The 19,843-nt window shown below is 57.8% G+C and overlaps 1 protein-coding gene across 1 annotated transcript; it reads left to right on the top strand.

Annotated features, from left to right (window-relative positions):
• The first annotated feature begins 260 nt into the window (after positions 1-260).
• On the top strand, positions 261-18,446 carry ADORA2A (adenosine A2a receptor). Its single transcript, XM_021687891.2, has 3 exons — positions 261-317; positions 9,248-9,822; positions 16,651-18,446. The coding sequence occupies exons 2-3, from the start codon at positions 9,491-9,493 to the stop codon at positions 17,555-17,557; spliced, it is 1,239 nt and encodes a 412-aa protein (XP_021543566.1). The 5' UTR covers positions 261-317; positions 9,248-9,490; the 3' UTR covers positions 17,558-18,446.
• The last annotated feature ends 1,397 nt before the right edge of the window (positions 18,447-19,843 follow it).

Raw genomic sequence — 19,843 nt, 5'->3', positions numbered from 1 at the left:
GTCCAAGGGGAGCGGGTGTGGCGCTGAAGGTGGCCAGACGGACACGAGCCAGGAAGAACCCCCTGGGGGGCCGCGGGCAGGGATGTGGCGCGGTCCAGCTCGTCGTGGCCTCGTCCTACCGCGAGCATCGGCCAGGCTCGCAGGCCGGCTGCTCCGATCCCAGGGCGCACTCAGGGACTCGGTTTCCCCGCGCGGCGGGGCGGGGCGGGGACAGTGCGAGTCTCGAAGCCGCCTGCAGGGGGCGCCCGTGAGCGCCGCGGCCGGAGCCCGAGCCCGAGCCGCCGCGGAGACAGCGGGAGCCGGCGCGCGAGCGGCAGGTCAGCCGGGGTCTCCGGTCCGGGGTCCCGAGGGTCCCTGGCGGGCGGCCGGGCGGCATGGGGCCGTCGGAGGCTGAGGGGCTGGGAGGGACTGGTGGCTCGGGACCCCTCCAGGGCACCCGGCCGTCCCGACCCTCTCTTCCCGCCACCCCGAGAGCGAGTTCACAGGGCTGGGGTCCGAGCTCTGCCCCGAGGCGGGGACCGGAATGGCGGGCGGGTGCAGGGGCGGCTCCGGCGCGGGCGCACGTCCTAAGCACGGTCGGGGGGCGGTGTGCGGACCCTCCGGGCCGCCCCAAACTGGACCGGAAGGTGCGCACGGGTAGGCGGGGAGGGGAGGGGGCGCGAGAGCCCGACGGCCCGGGCGGCGGAGGTTGGGGGGGCAGGCGTCTGGACCCACAGGTGACGTGCGGGGAACGTCCGTCGGTCCGTCTAGGCGCCACGGGCCGGCCCCAGGGCACTCGGCGAACCTTCCGGACGCGCCCGGCGGGGGTGGGCTGGGGGCGCAGAGGTGCGGCCGAGGGAGGGCGGGTCGGACCCCCGGGGTGGGGGGGCGAGAGAGGGCTTCCGCAGGTGGAGCAGCCCGGGGCGGGGACCGCATTCCGGGGGAGGAACGGCGGCGAGGGCAGACGCTCGGCATCCCGAACGCCTGGGGCGCGGCGAGAAGGGGAGTCGGGAACGCTGGGCCGGGGCGGGAGCGTTCCGGGGACAGTGGTGGCGGGACCCGGACTTAGGGGACCCAGGGGAGTCCGGAGGCCGGGCAGGGTGGGTGCACGCCTCGGAGTGGGCTTGGCCGTCTGCCGGGCTGCCCTGAGCGGAGGTAGGAATGGCGGGAATGGTGGCGGCCCTCGAGGGATTTGACGCAGGACGGCCCAAAGGATCAAGGAGGGGGCCGCGGGCCCGCGGAGCCCAGACCTCTGCGTTCCCGGCACCGCCATGCCGCTTTAGACTTTAATTTTCCCAACTGTAAAACAGGAGGACGGTGGAGGCCAAGGCGGAGGCCGAGGGATCTGTGGCGGGCGGAGAAGCGGGAGGAGAAGCGGGAGGGCAGGTCTCCCCGTCCCCCATTCCCTAGGACTGGAGTTGTGGTTGGCCCTGGGGGAGGATTAGGCTGCCCCTTTGTCCCGCTCTCCCTCACCATAGCAGGGAGCACCCAGGCCCGTTTCCACCCACAGGGCCAGTGCTCGCCTCTCGCCCAGGACTCAGGCTGCCCTCCCTTTGGCCTCTGCTGTCCAGCCAGCCTCTGCACCCTCCAGAACACTCTCTGTGTTACCTCCATGCCCCTGGTTGTCCCCAACCCCCACCGTGGGGACCATGATGGGGAGCTCTTTGGAGTGCAGCGGGCCAGGGAGGATGTTGTGGGGTCAGGGGCTCCCTCTTCAGTCCTGCTGTGGCTGGTCCTGGAGGCATTAGCTGGGCTGGCACGGCCCTGCCCTGTGGGCCAGCTCTCCATCTCGGGTCTCAGCAGGTCCATGACAGGAGCTCCTCACCGAGGCCTGTCCACAGGTAGTGGTGTCAACACCTCTTTGCTCTGTCCTTGCCCTTTAGGGTCTCCCTGGCTGTCCCAGGTTCTAGTGTCCCTTGGGCCACTGCCCCTCCCTCCTCATCCCCTCAGTGTAGACCAGGTTCTGGGCTAAGCCAGCTTCCGTGTTGATAACCTCAGAGAAGCTGAGGGCAGCCCAGATATGGATGGCAGGTGAGAGGCTTTGGGCCAGGTCAGTCCTGGCCAACCTTTGGGGGCTTGCATGTTGCCCTCCTTCATGTTGGGTCTGTGAGGTGCAGGCCCCCAACCACACCGTGGTCCTGCCTCCTAGGAGCCCACAGCCCAAGAGAGCAATGGCGGGCTTCAAGGGCAGCCCAATGGACGGCCGATTTCAATGCCCAAACCTGGGTTCTGGTCTTGCCTCCTTGGCGCACTCGCTGTCTTATCTGTAAAACAAGTGTGATGGAAAGAACAACGCTCGACGTACAGGGTTGTGATGGAGAGTAAATGAGAGATGGGCATCAAAGGGGCAGGTCAGAACCAGAGGACGGGTTGGGGTCTGTGCTTGAGCTGGGGAACCCCAGAGGGAGGCTGTTGGCCCTGTGCGGAGGGGGGCACACCACAGGGGATCACAGAGGGACATGTGGCCTGGAGTTGGCTTGGCGGCAAGCACTTGGCTTCAGGGCATCAGACCCTGCAACATTAACTTGTTTCATTCCTGAGCTACCTTACCCCGATGGGCTGCAATTGCCAGCTCAACCATCTTGTGGCGTTTGTCTCGTCTGCCACAATTCAGACTGGGTGCTGAAAGATGTGCACAAGGGAGGCTAAGGGGAAGATGACCAGAGGGCGGGCCACGGCATGAAGTATGGGGTTTTGGGGTGTGTGTCAGGGGCTGCTGAGGAGACACCAGGAGTCAGGTGCTGAGCAGGTAAAAGGAACAAGTCCCAACTCCTGGGGAAAGGGTCTGGACCCAAGAAGCATCAGCAGTCACAGAAGGGAGGGGTTGTTACTTCATGGTCAGGAGGCAATGGTTGGTGTGCGGTGCCTGAGGGCGGTATCCCGGAGGTCTGTGCTGGGCCCAGATGGGGGGAGAGAAGTGGGAAATGGGCAGGAGCTTGGAGCTGGGATGCAAAGAGGAGGCCCCCAGAAGACTGCTCACCCGTATGAAGGGGCAGGTTAGCAGCAAAGGTCCCTCAGCCCCTGCCTACAGAATCGCAAAAAGGGCCCCGGCAGTGTGCGGTCCACGGGATGCTGCAGGGGAGGGGAAGGTCTGGATGGAGGGGAAGAGCAGCTGTCTCTCACTCCAGCCTGGGGGGGTGGGGGGTGGGAGGTACACAGGGAAGACAGGGTGCTCCAGCTTTCCAGGCCCCCTTCCCCAGGCCTTCTCTGACAGGGCTCTGAGCCTCATACAGGCTGTTGTATTTGCCTGGAATCTCCCCCCTCCCTCCCCTCATTTCCCTGTCCTCCAAGTCCCGCCCAAGTGGCCCCTCCTCTGGGAAACCATCCAGACTGTTTTGGGCCCAGACCCCCTTCTGCAGGACACGTGTGTCTCCGAAGATGCTGGGCAGGGGCTGGCGCTGTCTTTCTGCGGCTCCCCCTTCAGCCACTGCTGCCAGGTACAGGGGGCCGCTGAGTTAACAAGGAGAGTGGCGGAGCCGCGTGGTGTCCGGTGCAGCCCATGGGCCGTGCTGCTCTTGCTGGCTAACGCTCTCACCCTCTCCCTTCAGCCTCCAGGGCTGCGTCATCACACCTTCGTCCCAGGGACCCCAGAAAGGGGGTCTGCCTCCCTTCCATCCTCAGTGGGGCCACCATCTAAGGAGCTCCTGCCTCCAACAGACCAGCCTTCTGCCAGGGCCCCACCCAGACCCACTAGGGCCATCTAGGACCCCCCCCCCCCGTGTCCCCTTCAGGCTTCATAGTGCCTGTCATCCCACCATTAGAGGGTTCATTTGAGGGAGGTGTGGGTGCCAAGCACATCCTAGGGTGCCGTCTCACTGGAGCCTCGGTGCAAAGGGGAAGACTCTTGCTCAGGATCTCAGGGAGTGTGGGATGGAGCAGGAGTGGGAGCCCACCTGAGCTCCTTCCACCACAGAATGGGCATCCAGCACCTTGTGTGTGGGGTGACCTCTTGGAGGGGGGCCTGTCAGAGAGGTGGCCAGTGAGGGGGTGAACGGAGACCTCCGGCTGGGAGGATGCAGATTCTCCCCGTATCTGGCCTGGTTGTGTGGGGATGGGAGAGGGTCTCTGGGCCCCCCTATGGGGAGAAAGGAGCTGGGGCAGGCCCTGTGGCCCCAGAAGCTGATGATGTGGAGGCTGCTCGAGGGGCCAGATTCAGCACGGGGAGCTGGCTCTCCACCCCACCAGTTCCTGCCCACATCCTGCCCCTGGGGCTGAGAACGGCAGCCTCCAGAGGGGCGGTGGGGGAGGGGGGGGGCCACTGGATGTCTGCCTGGTACTTTGGGCCAGCCTGCACCATGGTCCTGAAGTTGTCCTGCAGGGAGGGAAGGAGAGAGGACAGGGGCCCCAGTGCTCCGTGGTTGCTCACCTCCAGGCAGCACAGGAAGACACTTGCCCCACTCCAACTGATGGGTTTGGAGAGGGGCTTGGTAGGTCCCAGGGCCCCTGGGGTTTTGGGAGGCGTGTGCCCAGGCCCGGGCCGCTCCAAAGACCAGTCACGGCAGAGCCAGCGGCGGCGGGCTTGTGGCTGAGAGCCGGAGCAGAGCTGCCCATCCCGCTGTTTCTTCTTTGCCTGTTGCCCTCTCCACGCTGACTGAGCTCCCATGAGACAGGTGTGGGTACTTCTCCGTCTACCTTCCTCGCCCCTCAACTGTATCTCCTCATGGGCTTTGTGTCTTTGGGAAGTTGCGGTGATAATTCCTCAGTGCTGATAATCGCTCAGATCCCCAGTTGTCTCCCAACTGGGTGCATGCCCGAAGCGCAGCATGTGGATTGTGTTCTCTGCCTCAGTCCCTTTATTTTTCATTTTGGGGACTTTTTATTATTTCTTGTTCATGTTCATCTGTTCTTGTTTCATTTCTGCCAGTCGAGTCATAAGTTCTCATTCTTGCTTGTGGATGCTACTCCTTTTTTCATTTCTTTAAAGATCCTAAATGTCTTTGAAAAGCATTATTAGATTATTACCTTCCTCTCTTCCCGAATGAATGAATCTCCATATTTGGGGTGCTGTTGCTTATCTGTCTTGAGTTTTTCTCCTGTGCTTCGAAATTGTGGTTTGCAGGCTCATCTTCAGTGGAACTGAGGCCCTGGAGGCGGGGAGTCACTGCACACTAGGGTAGCAGCTGGCTCTCAGTAGCCTCCTGGGACAAGTCCTCCTTCCAGGTCCCGCGCTGTAGGCTCAGGACCCTTCTGGGGCCAGGCTCAGCAGCATGTGGTACAGAGCTCCCTGTGATCCCGCAGCTGGGATGCTGCTTGGCACAGAGTTGGCACTGGTGGAACGTTTGCTATGAGAAAGTAACGGGAGAGTCTCAGGCCAGGATTCTGGAGCCCAGGACTGGGCCAAGCATGGTTATTCCAGGTCCGAGTCCCTACAATGGGCCTGGTATATTGCCCTGTGCAGCACCTAGGAGCAGAGGTACAGGGTCCTACCTGGAAGCTAGCAGGCACCTCTGTCCAGCAGACTCTGGGGGGTACAGCCACCATCTGGGCATGTGTACAGAAAGCCTTGCTAGTGTGACTTAAAAGGAGCCAGAAGTGGGCCAGGAAATATGTGGGTTTTGATTAAATGGAGTTTTAAATAAAGTGGCCAGGTCAGTGGGGGTGAGGAGGAAGGCCAGAAGAAGCAGCAGTTTTGAATCTGACTGCTGGGAATCCTACAGGGTTGTCCTTTCAAGGCTCATCGTGCACGTTCCCCAGCACATGTCTCTAGTTTTTATGGGACAGCTTCTGCCCTCTGCCCTGTTCCCAACAAGGGATAATCAGAGGGAAATATTACATTATTAACATTTAATTTCCTTTCCTGGCTAGCAACAGATGACTCAAGAATTAATTAGAGCCAGCAGAGAGGGATAGGAAATTGCCAGATCCTGGCTCCACCCCTGGCCCCCTCCCCTTGGGCCTCAGACTTTCCTGTCGCTCTGGGAGGCCTCTGAAGGGAGGGAAGCTGAGAGGGGCCAGGAGGCCCCAGGAAATCTTCCTGCTGCTGTGTTTTCCATGGGCATTTCCCTCAGCTCTATCCCACCCTTTCATGCTCTCGGTAAGGCTGGGGGAGGTCGTTAACCTCTTTGGGACTTAGCTTCCTCATCTGTAAAATGGGGCTCATGGGGCCAACGAGAATAGATGATCCCATTGTCACCATGCTCTTATATTGTGAGCTCCCAAGCAGGCTGCCCCTGCTAAGAGGGTCTGGAGTAGAGTCCCGGCACCCTGGGAGAGTGCCGGGCTTGGTGGCTCGGTGGCCAGAGCCCAGTGACACAGGCTCTCTTGAGCTGTGTGCCAATTCCCGTTTCTTGTCAGTGACACATTAGTAGCTTGAAATTGGCTATCCTGGGAGCATTTACACCATGAAAGTCTGACAAAGGCCACAAGTTAGGGTGCCCCCACCCCCTGGGCTGATTTGCCCACCTATGGCTGGGAAGCTCCCAACCGTCCTGCAGAATAGCTCCAGTAGGAGGCTGTTCAGCCTTCTTCCTGCCCTGTCTGTCCCCTGGTGCCTTGGGCTCCACTGATGTTCTCTGCTTGGGGCTGGCACTCTGGTTTACAGATGCCCAAGCTGCCTGTGGGGCCAGGCCAGCCTCACCCCAGGATGAGGTGGCAGCAGCTGGAAGAGCCCGCAGGAATGCTGTAGGAAGGGCAGATGCAGAGCCAGATGTGCAAAGAGGCAGCCTTTTAGGACCCAGCTGTCAGGGGCATTAGCTCCTTGCAGGACTGATGTGGGCAGGAGGATCTGCTGCACCCAGTGAGATTGGGAGGGCACCACAGGAATGGTGTACAGCAGGCAGGTGGCTTCAGTGTCGTCAGGCAGAGTGTTGGTACCGGGTGCCGTTCACCATGGGAGCCCATAGCGCAGAAGGTGGTTGGGAGGCCCTGAGGACTGGGGGTTTGCAGGCAGGTACCCGGGGCTGCCAGGAGAGCCTCACCAAACAGAGGGCTGGGTTAGGCCCCTCGAAAAGGCCTTTCCAATCCAGGCATCCTGGCTCATGGAGTCAGCCTGGCATCCAGGACAGGTGCTGGTGGTGTGACCCCATCAGCAGGGCTTTGGGTGGTGGGATAGGGCAGCCCGGCCCCAGCTCCACAGAAATGTGATACATATTTGGGTCAAGTGGACCACTGGTGGTCCTACGTCATCTTTCCCCAGGAAGGGCCTTCTGAATCTGGACAAAGGTCTGGGGCCAAGTCAGGCCTCTAGCCTGGGCTGGTCAGATTGGCAGGGGCTGTGGCGCCTCTCAATGCAAATTCCCCTGGAGAGACCATAAGTCCAGGTCAGAAGGGTGGCAGGTAATGGTGAGGAGGCTAGAGGGCAGACAGCTCACAGGTAGCGGGAGGCAGGGTCCCTGAGGCTTACTGGGCCTGACCAGACCCCACTGGGCAGTGGCCTGCTGCCTCTACTGCTGGGCCTGGGAGGCCCCTAGGTGGCAGGCAGTCTTGGGCCTGTCACTTCCCTTCTGCCGAGTGAAAACTAGAGCCCGGACACACAGCTTCTGCAGTTGGAGGGGGTGGTCCCTGGTTGCTGCTTTGGGCTCTAGGCCAGGGACACTGGGGCCAGGGATAGTACTGGGAGACTTGGTCTGGCCCTCCTCTGCCAGTGACATGCTTCATGAGCAGTTGGCTGGCAGGTACCCTGCGTATACCGGGGGCTTGCGATTCATTCACGGTCCCTGCGTAGTGGGCCCCTGCCGGGCCTGGGAGAAGCCCATGGGGTCTGCCCTAGGCTGTGGGAACCCCTCCACTTTTCGGGGACTGTCCTGTTTCCTGGTGTTGGGTCCTCCATTGGAGCCTCCTGGTGGGCACAGAGCATAGCCCTCGGGTGTAGTTCCAGCCGCCTGAGGCACACTGGAGTTAGAAGGAGACTTGTGTTCCTCTGTTGCAGCCCTCTGCCACCTCCTGGATGGGGTGGGAGGAGCCTGGCCCTTGGAACATGGCAAGGGACCATGAGTCACCTTCCCCCAAGGTTACCAGTCCTGCTCTATCCCTTGTGTCCTGCAGGAGTGAGGGAGGACACACTTTCCTGAGCCCACGTGTGGGCAGCTGCAAGGCAACTTCGGGCCTCTTGTCCCCATGCAGGCAGCAGCTACTGCCCGTGGGCACCTGGGGCCCCGTGAGGGCTCAGGACCGGGGGAGGGGGTGGGTGTGGCATGAGGGGACACCGTGAGGCAGCACCTGTGAGTGTGACAGGTGGGGGCAGCGGCAGTGGGGAGAGGCCCCCGGGCTGGGAGCGGGAGATGGAGACCATTTCACAAGCTCAATGGAACCCTGGGGGTTTGGGCTGGGGGAGCCCAAGACCTCGACTTCTGCTTGTGCTTCTGCGGGGTGTCATTCCTTACATTTCTATGACGTTTTGACTCTTGGGGGAGCCCTTTCAGATCTATTTATTTCCTTCTCATGGAATCACGAGTGAGGGCTGCAGCGGTCCCCAGAGGCTATCTGGGGTCCGATCTCCTCATGGTATCAATGAGGAAACGGAGGCCTAAAAAAGAAAAAACCATCCTTGCCTGCAGTTCCCCAGCAAGTCCTGGCTAAGCACCCTGCTTTCTGCCCAGCACCACACTAAACTTAGCCTATGCTGGCATCAGCCAGGCAGAGGAGCAGGTTAGGGAGCAAGCGTGGGAGGAGGGAGGGGAGGCCACCCCCCACCCCGCCCAGACGTGCCGTCAGCTGGCAGAGGTTGCTGAGGGGCGGGCCCCCTCTGTGCCTGCTCCTCCACACTGTGCAGCGTCACCAGCAAGGGCCTGGGGGCTCACCTGCCGGCAGTGGGAGACAGGACCAGATGGGCCACCCAGGTCCTTCCAGATCAGAGCTCTAGATGTCTCTGGGCCTCTCCTTAACCTAGCGGCGTAGGTAGGTCCTGGTGATTCCCAGGGAGAGCTCTTGGGGGACGGAGAGGACTGAGGCTGGCCGAGAGAGAAGGTAGGTGGGCCTGGGACAGCCGAGGAGTGAGGGGGCCTTTCTGGAAGGGTCCTGGGGGTGGCAGTGAGCTCAGGGACCCAGGAGACTGAGGGCTGCTACAAAAGGCTTGGGAAGCTGAGCATGGGGGACAACACGGGTGACTTAACTTTGAAAAGATTCCTGTCTCCCCTAGAAAACACAAGGGCCGAGGCTGATGGCCAGCCCCGTGTCCAGGGTGGGAGGGGCGGGGCACAGTGGGTTGTCCTCAGGCTGATGCCTGGCCTGCGGGGAGGGCACTCGTGAGTGGGACTGATGGCCGCTCCCAGGAATCTTCAGCTTTGCCCGCTTTGCGGTCCAGCTCCTCACCAGGCTTCTCCCTTGGCAGGTGCCTTGGGGACTACGAAGCCGAGCTGAGCCAAGATGCTGCCAGGGCCCCTGAAAAGGGCCCAGTTTCTGGAGACTCAGAGTGGGCTGTGAAAACCCCTTGGGGAGCCCCCCTCCCAGGCAGGGAGGCTCTTGGCTCCTGTGAAGAAGGGGCTCAGGGGCCTGGGCAGGGCCAGCTGCACTGCAGCTATGGACCGTGAGCTGGCCTGGCCCGCGTCCTTGCTGACCCTGCCTGTCTGCAGCCATGCTCACCATGGGCTCCTGGGTGTACATCATAGTGGAGCTGGCCATTGCCGTGCTGGCCATCCTGGGCAACGTGCTGGTGTGCTGGGCCGTGTGGCTGAACAGCAACCTGCAGAACGTCACCAACTACTTTGTGGTGTCCCTGGCGGCAGCCGACATTGCTGTGGGAGTCCTCGCTATCCCCTTCGCCATCACCATCAGCACAGGGTTCTGTGCTGCCTGCCACAACTGTCTCTTCTTCGCCTGCTTTGTCCTGGTCCTCACGCAGAGCTCCATCTTCAGCCTCCTGGCCATCGCCATTGACCGCTACATCGCCATCCGCATCCCACTCCGGTGAGCTGGGGGCTGGGCGCGGTGGGTTGCCCCTGTTCTCTTCCTTGGCACACCTCATGCCGGGGTTCACACCTGTGAAAAGGCTGCCTGTGCCAAGGTCTGCTCTGTGCCCAGCCAGGGTCAGGGTGAACCTGGAGTCAGGGTTTGGTCTTTGATGTCTGTGTGTTTGAGCTGAGGACAGCTCCATGGGGGCTCAGTCTGGGGCTGCCCAGGGCCTGGCACACGGCCAGCAGTCGTGCCAATCCAGTTGATCCTGTGGGCACTGGGCACCCTGGCCCTCCCCAGTCTTCCCCAGGCTGCGTGGTTGAGGCTGCTGCTTTGGCTGTTGGCAGATGTATGTGGCCCGGGCCTGAGCGGTGCATCTGGGCCATTTTCTCACACAGCATGATGCTGGGGTGGGCTGGGGCATCATGGGAAACCACAGGCCCTCAGAGCTAGAAGCCCTCCCGCCTGCCGGCCTCCAGCTCCTCTGGGCCAGCCGCAGTTTGCACATTAGGAAAATGACCCAGAGAGGGGAAGTGACTTGGCTGAATGCCACAGTGAGTCACTTGGACCAATATGCAAATTTTGTGCTCCTCAGGTCAGCAAGTACTCATGGTCTTGGAGAGAGCTGTAGGCTCAGCTCGTGGAGGGGGTTTTCATGGTGAATCTTGTGTGAAGTGACTTCAGCCCTGGATTGTGTAAATGAAGACTTTCCCTGAGGCTGAGTTCCTTTAATGTGGCCTCCGCCTACCTGGCCCTGAGGGAAGCTAGGAAGTACCTCCCTCCCCCAGAGTGTGTGTGCGAGAGGGGAGGGGACCTCCTGTCCCACCTCCTTGACCCTACATCTGGGAGCTGGGTTCCACAGCCTGGGTGGCTGCAGACCCTGAGGGAGGTCTCAAAGGACCAGGGTACCTGGCCCTGTGGGGAATTCTCCCAAACAGGTGAAGCGCCTACCTGTGGAGCAGGCCTCAGCAGCCCCGTGCTGGCCAAGCACACCCAGCTGGGAAGAGGAGCAGTTTCAGTGAGAATGGAAATTTAGAGTATCAAACCCAAGGGGGCCCTTAGAGGTCATTTCCTCTCATCTTCTGGATGGAAAAATGAGACTCAGAGAAGGGAGCCAGCCCTCAGGGCCTACACAACGAGTTGGCTGCACAGTTGGGCCTAGGAAGAAATGTGGCCTGTCACCCACTGCAAGACTCCAGTCTTTGGGGAACAGGGTCACAGGGTGGCCCTGGGCTCCCAGACCTGCAGTAGGTGGCCACTCCTGTCACGTGGGTTCAAAGCGGGAAGCAGGCACCCTCCTCATGCTGGTCAAAGGAAGGGAGGAGTCTGGGCCCCGTGTAGCCCTGTGGGGTGCTCTGGTCTCAGGAGAGCTTAGGACTCTTGTCAAAGAGGAGACTCTGGCCAGCCTTAATATTAGAGGACTGGCCTCATAGTGCAGAGTCCAGGCTCACTGAGGGACAGCTCAGAACACAGGATCCCAGGTAGACTAAAGAGAATCGGTGTCTACTTTAGGCCAGGCTGAGCATGAGCTGGGCCTGGGCCAGCCCTGGTAGATACATTGAGTAGGGAAGCAGAGACCTCGCTTTCACTTCCTTTCCTGACTCAAAGGGCAACAGTAGTCTAGGGAGACATCGGGGCTCAACTGAAAGGATCTCAGCTTCTTTTTCTCATCCCTCTGTATTCTGAGAGTCAAGAGAGTGATTCCTGGTGTAGGAGTATGGGACATGCTGTGTGACCATAAAAAGTCAGCTGCTGCTCTCGGGCCCATTTCCTCATCTGTAAAAGGGGACAGGCCTCTCTGTCCTGCTGAGCTCACAAAGGTTTTGTAAGGGTCCAGTGAGCGGATGGGAGTGATAGGACCCGGAGGAGGGAGGGCTGGTGGGATGGAGCAGATGGGGATTCAGCTCTTTCTTGAGCTACTGGCGTTTCAGAGCTGGGTCCCTAAATGGAGCCTGGCCCTGCCCTGCCCCGTCTGTATCCCCAGTTCCCACGATCTTCCAGAGCAGGACCTAGTTCTGCCCAGACCCTGGCCGTTTGAGCAATGCTTGTTAAAGCTTTGGAAGGGTCAGCCTGGACCTCTTGGATTTGGGAGTTGGAGGGATGACCATGCTCATCCTCCCCATCAGGGAGAGAGCCTCGAAGTTGCCAGAGGACATCAGCGCAGTTTCTCCTTTGATCCTCACAGCCCGGCCTTGTGGCCAGGGCGGATGTTATGACCCTGGTGTTACTCATGGGGAGGCCAGAGCAGGAGAAGGAAAAGTGTCTGCTGACTCGGGGGCCTCCAGGGCCCTTTGTGAAGTTCCAGGCTTCCTTGGGTCCCTCCACTTTCTTATTCCTCAAGGGCCCTGGGCCAGGGAGGGCGAGGTGCATGAAGGTGCAAGGGGGAATGAGGTGAAGGCAAATGAGAACCTGGAGCTCCTGGCAGCTCTGGAGCCACTGCCTGACCCAGGCTGCCCGCTCCTGCCTGTCCCCGTGTCCCCTGCCAGCTGGGAATCTCCCCTCCTCTGCATGCTGTCCCCTGCTCCCCTCAGTAGGTGCGTTTGGCTGCTCTGAAGGGCGCATCCCCTGACTGCTGCCCTGCACGTCTAGCCCCAGGCCTGCATCACCCACCCTTCAGTTCTCTCTCTCTTTCTTCTTTCCCTTCCTTCCTTCCCTTCTTCCTTCTTTTCTTGTCCTTTCCTTTCCTTTCCTTGCTTTCCTTTCTCCCCCTCTTTCTTTTTTTAGACTTTTTATTTATTTGAGAGAGAGAGCACAATCCGGGGAGGGGGGCAAAGGGAGGGGCAGAGGGAGAAGCAGACTCCCCACTGAGCAGGGAGCCCAACGTGGGGCTCAATCCTGGGACCCCAAGATCATGACTCGAGCTGAAGTCAGATGCTTAACCAACTGAGCCACCCAGGTGCCCCTCTGTCTTTCTTAGGAGAATTTAGTATCAGAAAAATCTGTGCTCCTTCCCAAGTGCAGGGACCCTGGTGGGCTACATACAGCAGGGCTTAGTGAGAAGTGGCCTGGCCAGAGGCAGAGGTGGGAGCTCTTGTAATCCCCAAAGGACGGAAAGCCTAGGGTGAGAGACTTTATTTTTGTGCCCCTTGTCTCCTGTCTCTCACATTAGCCCCTGGTGAGTGCTCACTCTCCTTGGGAAACAGGCCACATATGGAGCAGCAGTTGGTGCAAAGACCTGAGGTGTACATGGTGAATCACCCCATGGGGACAAAAACCAAGTACCTGGCTTCTAAGAAGGGCAGAATTGGGGGAGAGGGCTCCCTGGAGGAGGTGATTCTGGCTGGGTCTTACAGGATGGGTATGTGTGGGGGCAGGTGTAACAGGAGTGAGCCAAGCCTGGACAAAGGCCCCAAGGAAGGAATGAATATGTGGGCTCTGGGTCAGGGAGAGGTGACAGACAGAACAGGAGGGCAGGGAGGGTGTGAGGCTGCCTCAGGCCTGCGTATGCCCAGGAGAGAGTTTGGGTTTCACTCATGGGTCAGTGGCTCTTCAGTTCTCAGATCACTGACTCCTTCAGACAATTTAGGAAAGAAGGCTCCACCTTCTCTCAGTGTAGGGAAAATGCCAAGAAGCCCCAGCTGGAGTTGTGGGTGGTATTCCTGGATCATAGAGTGAGCCCCCAACATGGATAATGGGGAGTCCCCAGGAAGGGGCAGCCTGTGAGCTGGAAGACGCAGGGATGCCGAGGTACCTCCAAACCTGGTGAGCAGGCTCTGGCACCTGCTCCCTGTGATGCCTCTGGGCTCCCCTGAATGGCAGAGTGTTGTGCTGGGTGCCTTTGGCACCACTTACACTAGACGGTCTGTGTCTGGGGCCCAGGAGGCCAAGATGTGACTACCATCAGTCACAGGTGCAGCCCAGGGGATGCCCCTGGGCCAGGCTGTGGCTTGGCTGTTATTCCATTTGGGCCCTAATGCTGTTGCCTGGGTCCAGGGCTCTCAGCCTAAGGACTTTTCTTCTGAATAACAAAATTAATCTGTTTGATATTTGTGTGTGTGTGTGTGTGTGTATTTAAATAAATTATTACCTGCACATGCTAAAACATCAAAAAGGAACAACAGGTATATGGTGAAAAACTGTCCCTTTTGTCCCCTGCCCTACCTTCAGTTCTCTTCCTGGAAGTCAGCATTGGGAAACCTATCAGAGATATTCTTTGCATGCACAGGCAAGTGCTATTAACGTGTGTTTGTTTCTGTCCCCACAAGGGCTTTCATTTTAAAATGCAGTGCCAGACTTCCCCTCATGGGTTTCCTTGTCTGTAAAAGCAGACAGTTGAACAGACCAGGGATTTTCAAACTGTCCTGGAAGCCTTTGGGCTGGGCTCTGGTGTCCCCACCAACTCATTCATTCAGTGAATATCAAGCTGCCTCCCTTCCTCACCACCCTACCTCTGTGGTTGCCTGGGAATGTGAGCAAGAAGGTCGGCTGCCGGAGGACAATTTGGAAATCCCCAAAGCAGGTGGTCTCCAGGGTCCTCTACACCATCCCTATAACTGCTTGCTTCTGCTTGCTTGCCTCAAATGACAGGAAGCTCACTTTCCCTGAAGCAGCCCATTTCTTGTGTGCACAGCTCAGCTGAGAAGTTCTTACTTGCCCTCACTCACAATCCACCTCCCTGTAATCTCCACCCACAGATTTTACATTCTGCCCTCATGGGACAGTGCTCACAGGCCCTGGATTTTTAGTCCCATTTTACAAATGAGGAAACTAAGGCTCAGAGATGCAGAGTGACAGAACATGGCCAAACCAGGAACGCATCAGCGCTGGAACTCAGGGAGGGATACACTTTTCTCAGGAAAAATACCAACATTAAAATAGACTCCTAGTCAATGAGATTACATAAATTATAATTTGTAGAGTACTAAAAACTGCCTGGCACATGGCAAGTGCTGTGTAAGTATTAAGTGGTGGTGGTGGGGGGAAGCCTGAGACTTTGTGTTTGAGGCTCCAGAATAAGAAACAGGGCAGCGTAGGCTCTCTGTGGCTTGGTGGAAATGGTCAAGTCCATGACCCTCTTCCTGCCCAGCCCTGTTGCAGGCACCCAAGCCCCTGCTAAATGGGGTTGAGGGCTCCTGGGGGTGGCCCTGCCCAGTAACTGTTTGGATTCAAAGCTGACATAGATTCAGAACTGACACACTTACCTTGGCCCAGGGTGCTCTGGGCTCCTAAAATGTCCACGGCAAATCCATTCCTCTCCTTAGGCTTCAGTTTTCCCATCTATAAAACGAGGTGGTTGGATTAGATAAGAGGTCAGAGGCCACCAGATATTTTTTTTCCCTTAATTTGAATTTGTTGACAAAATGTAAACCACGGGCAATCTTACCCAGAGAATCAGCTCCTCGGCCCCTTCTGAGATCTGGCGGCACCAGAAGCACATTCTGCATGGGCGGCCAGGGGCTGAGCAGCATAAGCCGTCTCTTGTACACACAGTAAATGTCCTGCCAGCCTGCCTCACACAATTCTTACTTGTAGGCCCATGTTTGCCATCCATGGACTAGATAGTTTCTGTGGACGCTTCCCATTCTGGAATTAAGTAAAGGACATCTACTGTGTGTCCCTGTCTCAATGCTGGTGATGCAGAGATGGATGCAGAAAAACCCTGCCCCCAAGGGGCCCCTGGCCTCAGGGGTCCAAATGGAGTAGAGATTAGCTGCCCCTGGGTAGGAAACTTCTCCGGGAAGATATCTAGCCTGAATGAGAAGGATGGGGTAGGGTTTACCAGGTGAAGGGGAGGGCAGTCTGGTGTTGCCAGAATCAAAACCATTAAACAGATGGTCATCCCTCAGAGATCACTGAGGTCACCTTCTTCAGTCAGGGAGATGATTTTTTGATTGCCCATTCTCTCTCTCTCTCTTTTTTTTTTTTTTGGAGAGAGAGCGAGCGTGCATGTGCAGGTGTGCATGGGGGGGATGAGGGGGGACAGGGAGAGAGAAAATCTTAAGCAGGCTCCCTGCCCAACACAGAGGCAAACGCAGGGCTTGATCTCACGACCCTGAGATCATGACCTGAGCCGAAATCAAGAGTCAGGCACCCAACTGACTGAGCCACCCAGGTGCCCCAGACTGCCCATTCTTTAATAAAATCTATGCCACCTTTTCTGTGGGCCTGGGATCAACTTCCTGGCTGGCAGATCAGGTCAACACTGTGAGTTTGGGACTGAGTCTGGCTCTCTAGAGTCCTGAGTGATTTCAGGCAGATTATTTTTCCTCTCTGGACCTCAGTACCTCATGTAGTTCTTTCCTCTTGAATGTTAAGACATACTGATGTCGTGTCTCTCCAGAGGGCTGTGAGCGAATTTGGAAGGAAGAGAGGGTCTATTGCCCAGGACCTCCACCTCTCCTTGGGGGCTTCTGGAGACCTTCAGTTAAGTGGGGAAGGAAGAGCATGGAGTACAAGAGACATGACTCATCTACAATCTGATCTGGCAGGTTCTGCCCCCCGCCATTGAGTTTGCACTCCTGACCCATTCCCACTCTAAAGGGAAACTTATTCTAGCATCAACTAAGATCAACATGGAGGTGATAAGTTCTCTCACTTATAAATTCCCTCAAACTGAACTAATTGAGTCCCAGGACTACTTGTAATACTATATAGTAATCATCTGAATGTCTATGCAATGGGTTCCTTGCCAGGGAGCCTGCTCTCCTGTTAGCTCCTGTGGGAAAAGGCAGGGCTTGGACCTGCAGTGAACAGAGGAGGATACTGAGGCTAGGAGGCAGGAAGTGACCGGTCCAAGACCTTTGAGCCGGTGGGTGGGGGACGGGGTGCCTCTCTGGGTTTCTGACTCTTGGCCCTGCCCAGCCTTGGTTTTTCAGACCTCTGATGCTGGTCTCCTTTCCCCAGGTACAATGGCTTGGTGACTGGCACAAGGGCCAAGGGCATCATTGCAGTCTGCTGGGTGCTGTCGTTTGCCATCGGCTTGACTCCCATGCTGGGCTGGAACAACTGCGGTCAGCCAGAGGGGAACCAAAACCACTCAAAGGGCTGCGGGGAGGGCCAGGTGGCCTGTCTCTTTGAGGACGTAGTCCCCATGAACTACATGGTGTACTACAACTTCTTTGCCTGTGTCCTGGTGCCCCTGCTGCTCATGCTGGGCGTCTACTTGAGGATCTTCCTGGCGGCTCGGCGACAGCTGAAGCAGATGGAGAGCCAGCCCCTGCCGGGGGAGCGGGCTCGGTCCACGCTGCAGAAGGAGGTCCACGCTGCCAAGTCGCTGGCCATCATTGTGGGGCTCTTCGCCCTCTGCTGGCTGCCCCTGCACATCATCAACTGCTTTACTTTCTTCTGCCCAGAGTGTAGCCATGCCCCACTCGAGCTCATGTACCTGACCATCGTCCTCTCCCACACCAATTCTGTTGTGAACCCCTTCATCTATGCCTACCGCATCCGTGAGTTCCGCCAGACCTTCCGCAAGATCATCCGCAGCCACATCCTGAGGCGGCGGGAGCCCTTCAAGGCAGGGGGCACCAGTGCCCGGGCCTTGGCAGCTCATGGCAGTGATGGAGAGCAGATCAGCCTCCGCCTCAATGGCCATACTCCTGGGGTGTGGGCCAATGGCAGTGCCCCTCATCCTGAGCGGCGGCCCAATGGCTACACCCTGGGGCTGGTGAGTGGAGGGAGTGCCCATGAGTCCCATGGGGACATGAGCCTCCCAGATGTGGAGCTCCTCAGCCATGAGCACAAGGGAGCATGCCCAGAGTCCCCTGGCCTCGAGGGTCCCCTGGCCCAGGGTGGAGCAGGAGTGTCCTGATGATCCACTGAATTTGCCCCTTCCTACAGGAAGGAAATCTTTCTCTTTGGTGGATAGAGCCAGTCACGTTGGGAAAAGAGTGAATGTGCCTGGAGGCCCTTTTCATGGCCAGTTCCCACTTTGGACTGAGAGGAGGGAGCCCTGGCTGGAGCAGCATGAGGCCCAGTAGGAAGGGTTTGGAGTCCGAGGAAGTGGACGTTTCATGTTGGGAGGCCCTGCATCAGGTCAAGACCACAGCACCAGAGCATCTTGGCTGGGCAGGGCCTGGTTCCCCACTCTGGAAGCATCTAGAAGTACCACCCTGACTTGGCGGAACAGCTGTGGCAGAGCAGGCTGGCTGGCCCTGAGGCTGGGGGGCAGGGAGGGTGGCTCCAGCAGGCCCTCTACCACACACACAGACCACCCTCCCCAGACTTTCCAAGGGTTCAGGAGCTGCTGTGCCCAGAGGTGGCGTTTTTCTTTTCCTTTTTTTTTTTTCCCAGGAGAAAATGTTAAGTGTGAAGAATACCTTTTTTTTTTTTTTTTTTTTTAATTATCTTCCTTCCCTGGTTGCTGGCTCTGTTGTTAGTCCTGCTGCTCACCCTGCTCCAGGGGTCAGCCCAGGGAGCCCCAGGCAGCACTCTCTGGCTACCATGAGCTGCCACGCACTTCTTACACTATCAGTCCCAGGGCCATCTTTGGGGGCCACAAAGCTGGGCTCAAGGATGGGGAGTTGTAATGGAGTGCTGCCTGACTGTGGGCTCAGGGGAGGAAGTGGGGACTGGCCCACCATGCGGTGTGCCTGGGTAGCTCAGAGCTGCCCAGTCAGAGGCCCTATCTAACTGCCTTTCCTTCTGAAGGGAATGTTTTTTTCTGAGATAAAATAAAAATGAGCCATGTTGTGTTTTAAGCTTGTCCAATGAGAATGGTGTCTGAGTTCCTTTCCCCATTCCATAGCCATGCCTGGCACACATACATATGGGGTGCATATTGCATGTGTGAGAGAGTGTGTGCATTTGTGCATAGAGAACAGACAGACACCCTGCCTGACTGGGGGTGCCTCACAGGCTCCCGTCTTCTGAGGGAAAAGGCTGCCTGGATGCACCAGAATCTAAATGCCCCTGAGCAGCCCCCAGACCTGTGTTCCTGTGAGACGGGGGGGGTTGTAGGAAGAGGGGCTCTTCCCAGCTGCTCTCCCTCCAGAGGCCATGACGCCTCTAGCCCTAGACGTTCCCTCAGTGTGGAGTGTGGCTCCTCCCTCCCTCTTTGCTTCCTAGAGTCCTGAGAGGAGTGGCCGACTCTCCCCATGCCCTGCTCCACCCCTTAGCTGAGAGGCCACAGAGGGATGTGGAAAGCGATATAGGCGAGGATTCAACTGCCTTCCCCTTCCCCTGGAGTCACCCCACCTCTTGCTCCCAACAAAGAAACTTATATGGTTTCCTGCTCTGAAGCCTGCCCCTGGGGCTGTGTCATCCTTCCATGCTGGACAAGTTTGAGGCCCAGGGGGAAGTTAGCAATCTGCTGCGGCCGGAGGGCCAGTCTGGCCTCAAGTCTCATAAGCACACCTTCAGGCAGGGAGGGGGAAGGGGTGTTAGAACTTCACAGGTAATCCTCACACAGCCCTGGGAGCCCCATTTCACAGCTGACTGAACAACCTCTTTTGAACAGAGAGGTTAAGTACTTGCCCCAGGTCACATAGCTAGTAAGTGGCAGAAATAAACCTAAAACCCTGGTCTGACTACAAAATCCATGCTCTAATGATGAACTATTTCAACCAAACCAAAAAGTATGAGATAATACCAGGTCCCCACCACTCTGCTCAATAAATGAAACATTACAACTATAGTGGAAGCATCTGACTCCTCCCCATATTGTTACCCTGCTTCCTACACCTGGAAACGACGACATTCTGAGGATTTCGTTTGGTTCCACTGCACATCTTTGTACCTTTACTACACGGATGCATATGTACTTCTAGCCAACACAGATTTGCTTTAGGCTCTATTTTGCCGTTACATCAATCAGAGGTCCTCTAGGCTGGCTGCACGGAAGAAACACTTAAGGTACTTTGAAAAGCACCAAAGCCTAACCCCCTCCCCCAGAGTTCCCTGGGGGTTCTTATGGACAGCCATGAGATAAATGCACAAGCCCATCCCTGTCCACACCAGCTCCCTCCTCTCTCCTACACACTTTGGTCTGTGCTGACTATGGGCTTAGGGTAGAGCAGTGCCTGGGTTGTTTCTAAGCAGGCCAAGAGTATGGATGCTGTTGGTCCTCGTGACCAGTTGGTGGGAAGAGGCCAGAAAG

Source organism: Neomonachus schauinslandi, chromosome 14, assembly GCF_002201575.2.
Source record: "Neomonachus schauinslandi chromosome 14, ASM220157v2, whole genome shotgun sequence".
NCBI lineage: Eukaryota > Metazoa > Chordata > Mammalia > Carnivora > Phocidae > Neomonachus > Neomonachus schauinslandi.
This window is presented reverse-complemented; position numbering and strand designations above follow the sequence as displayed.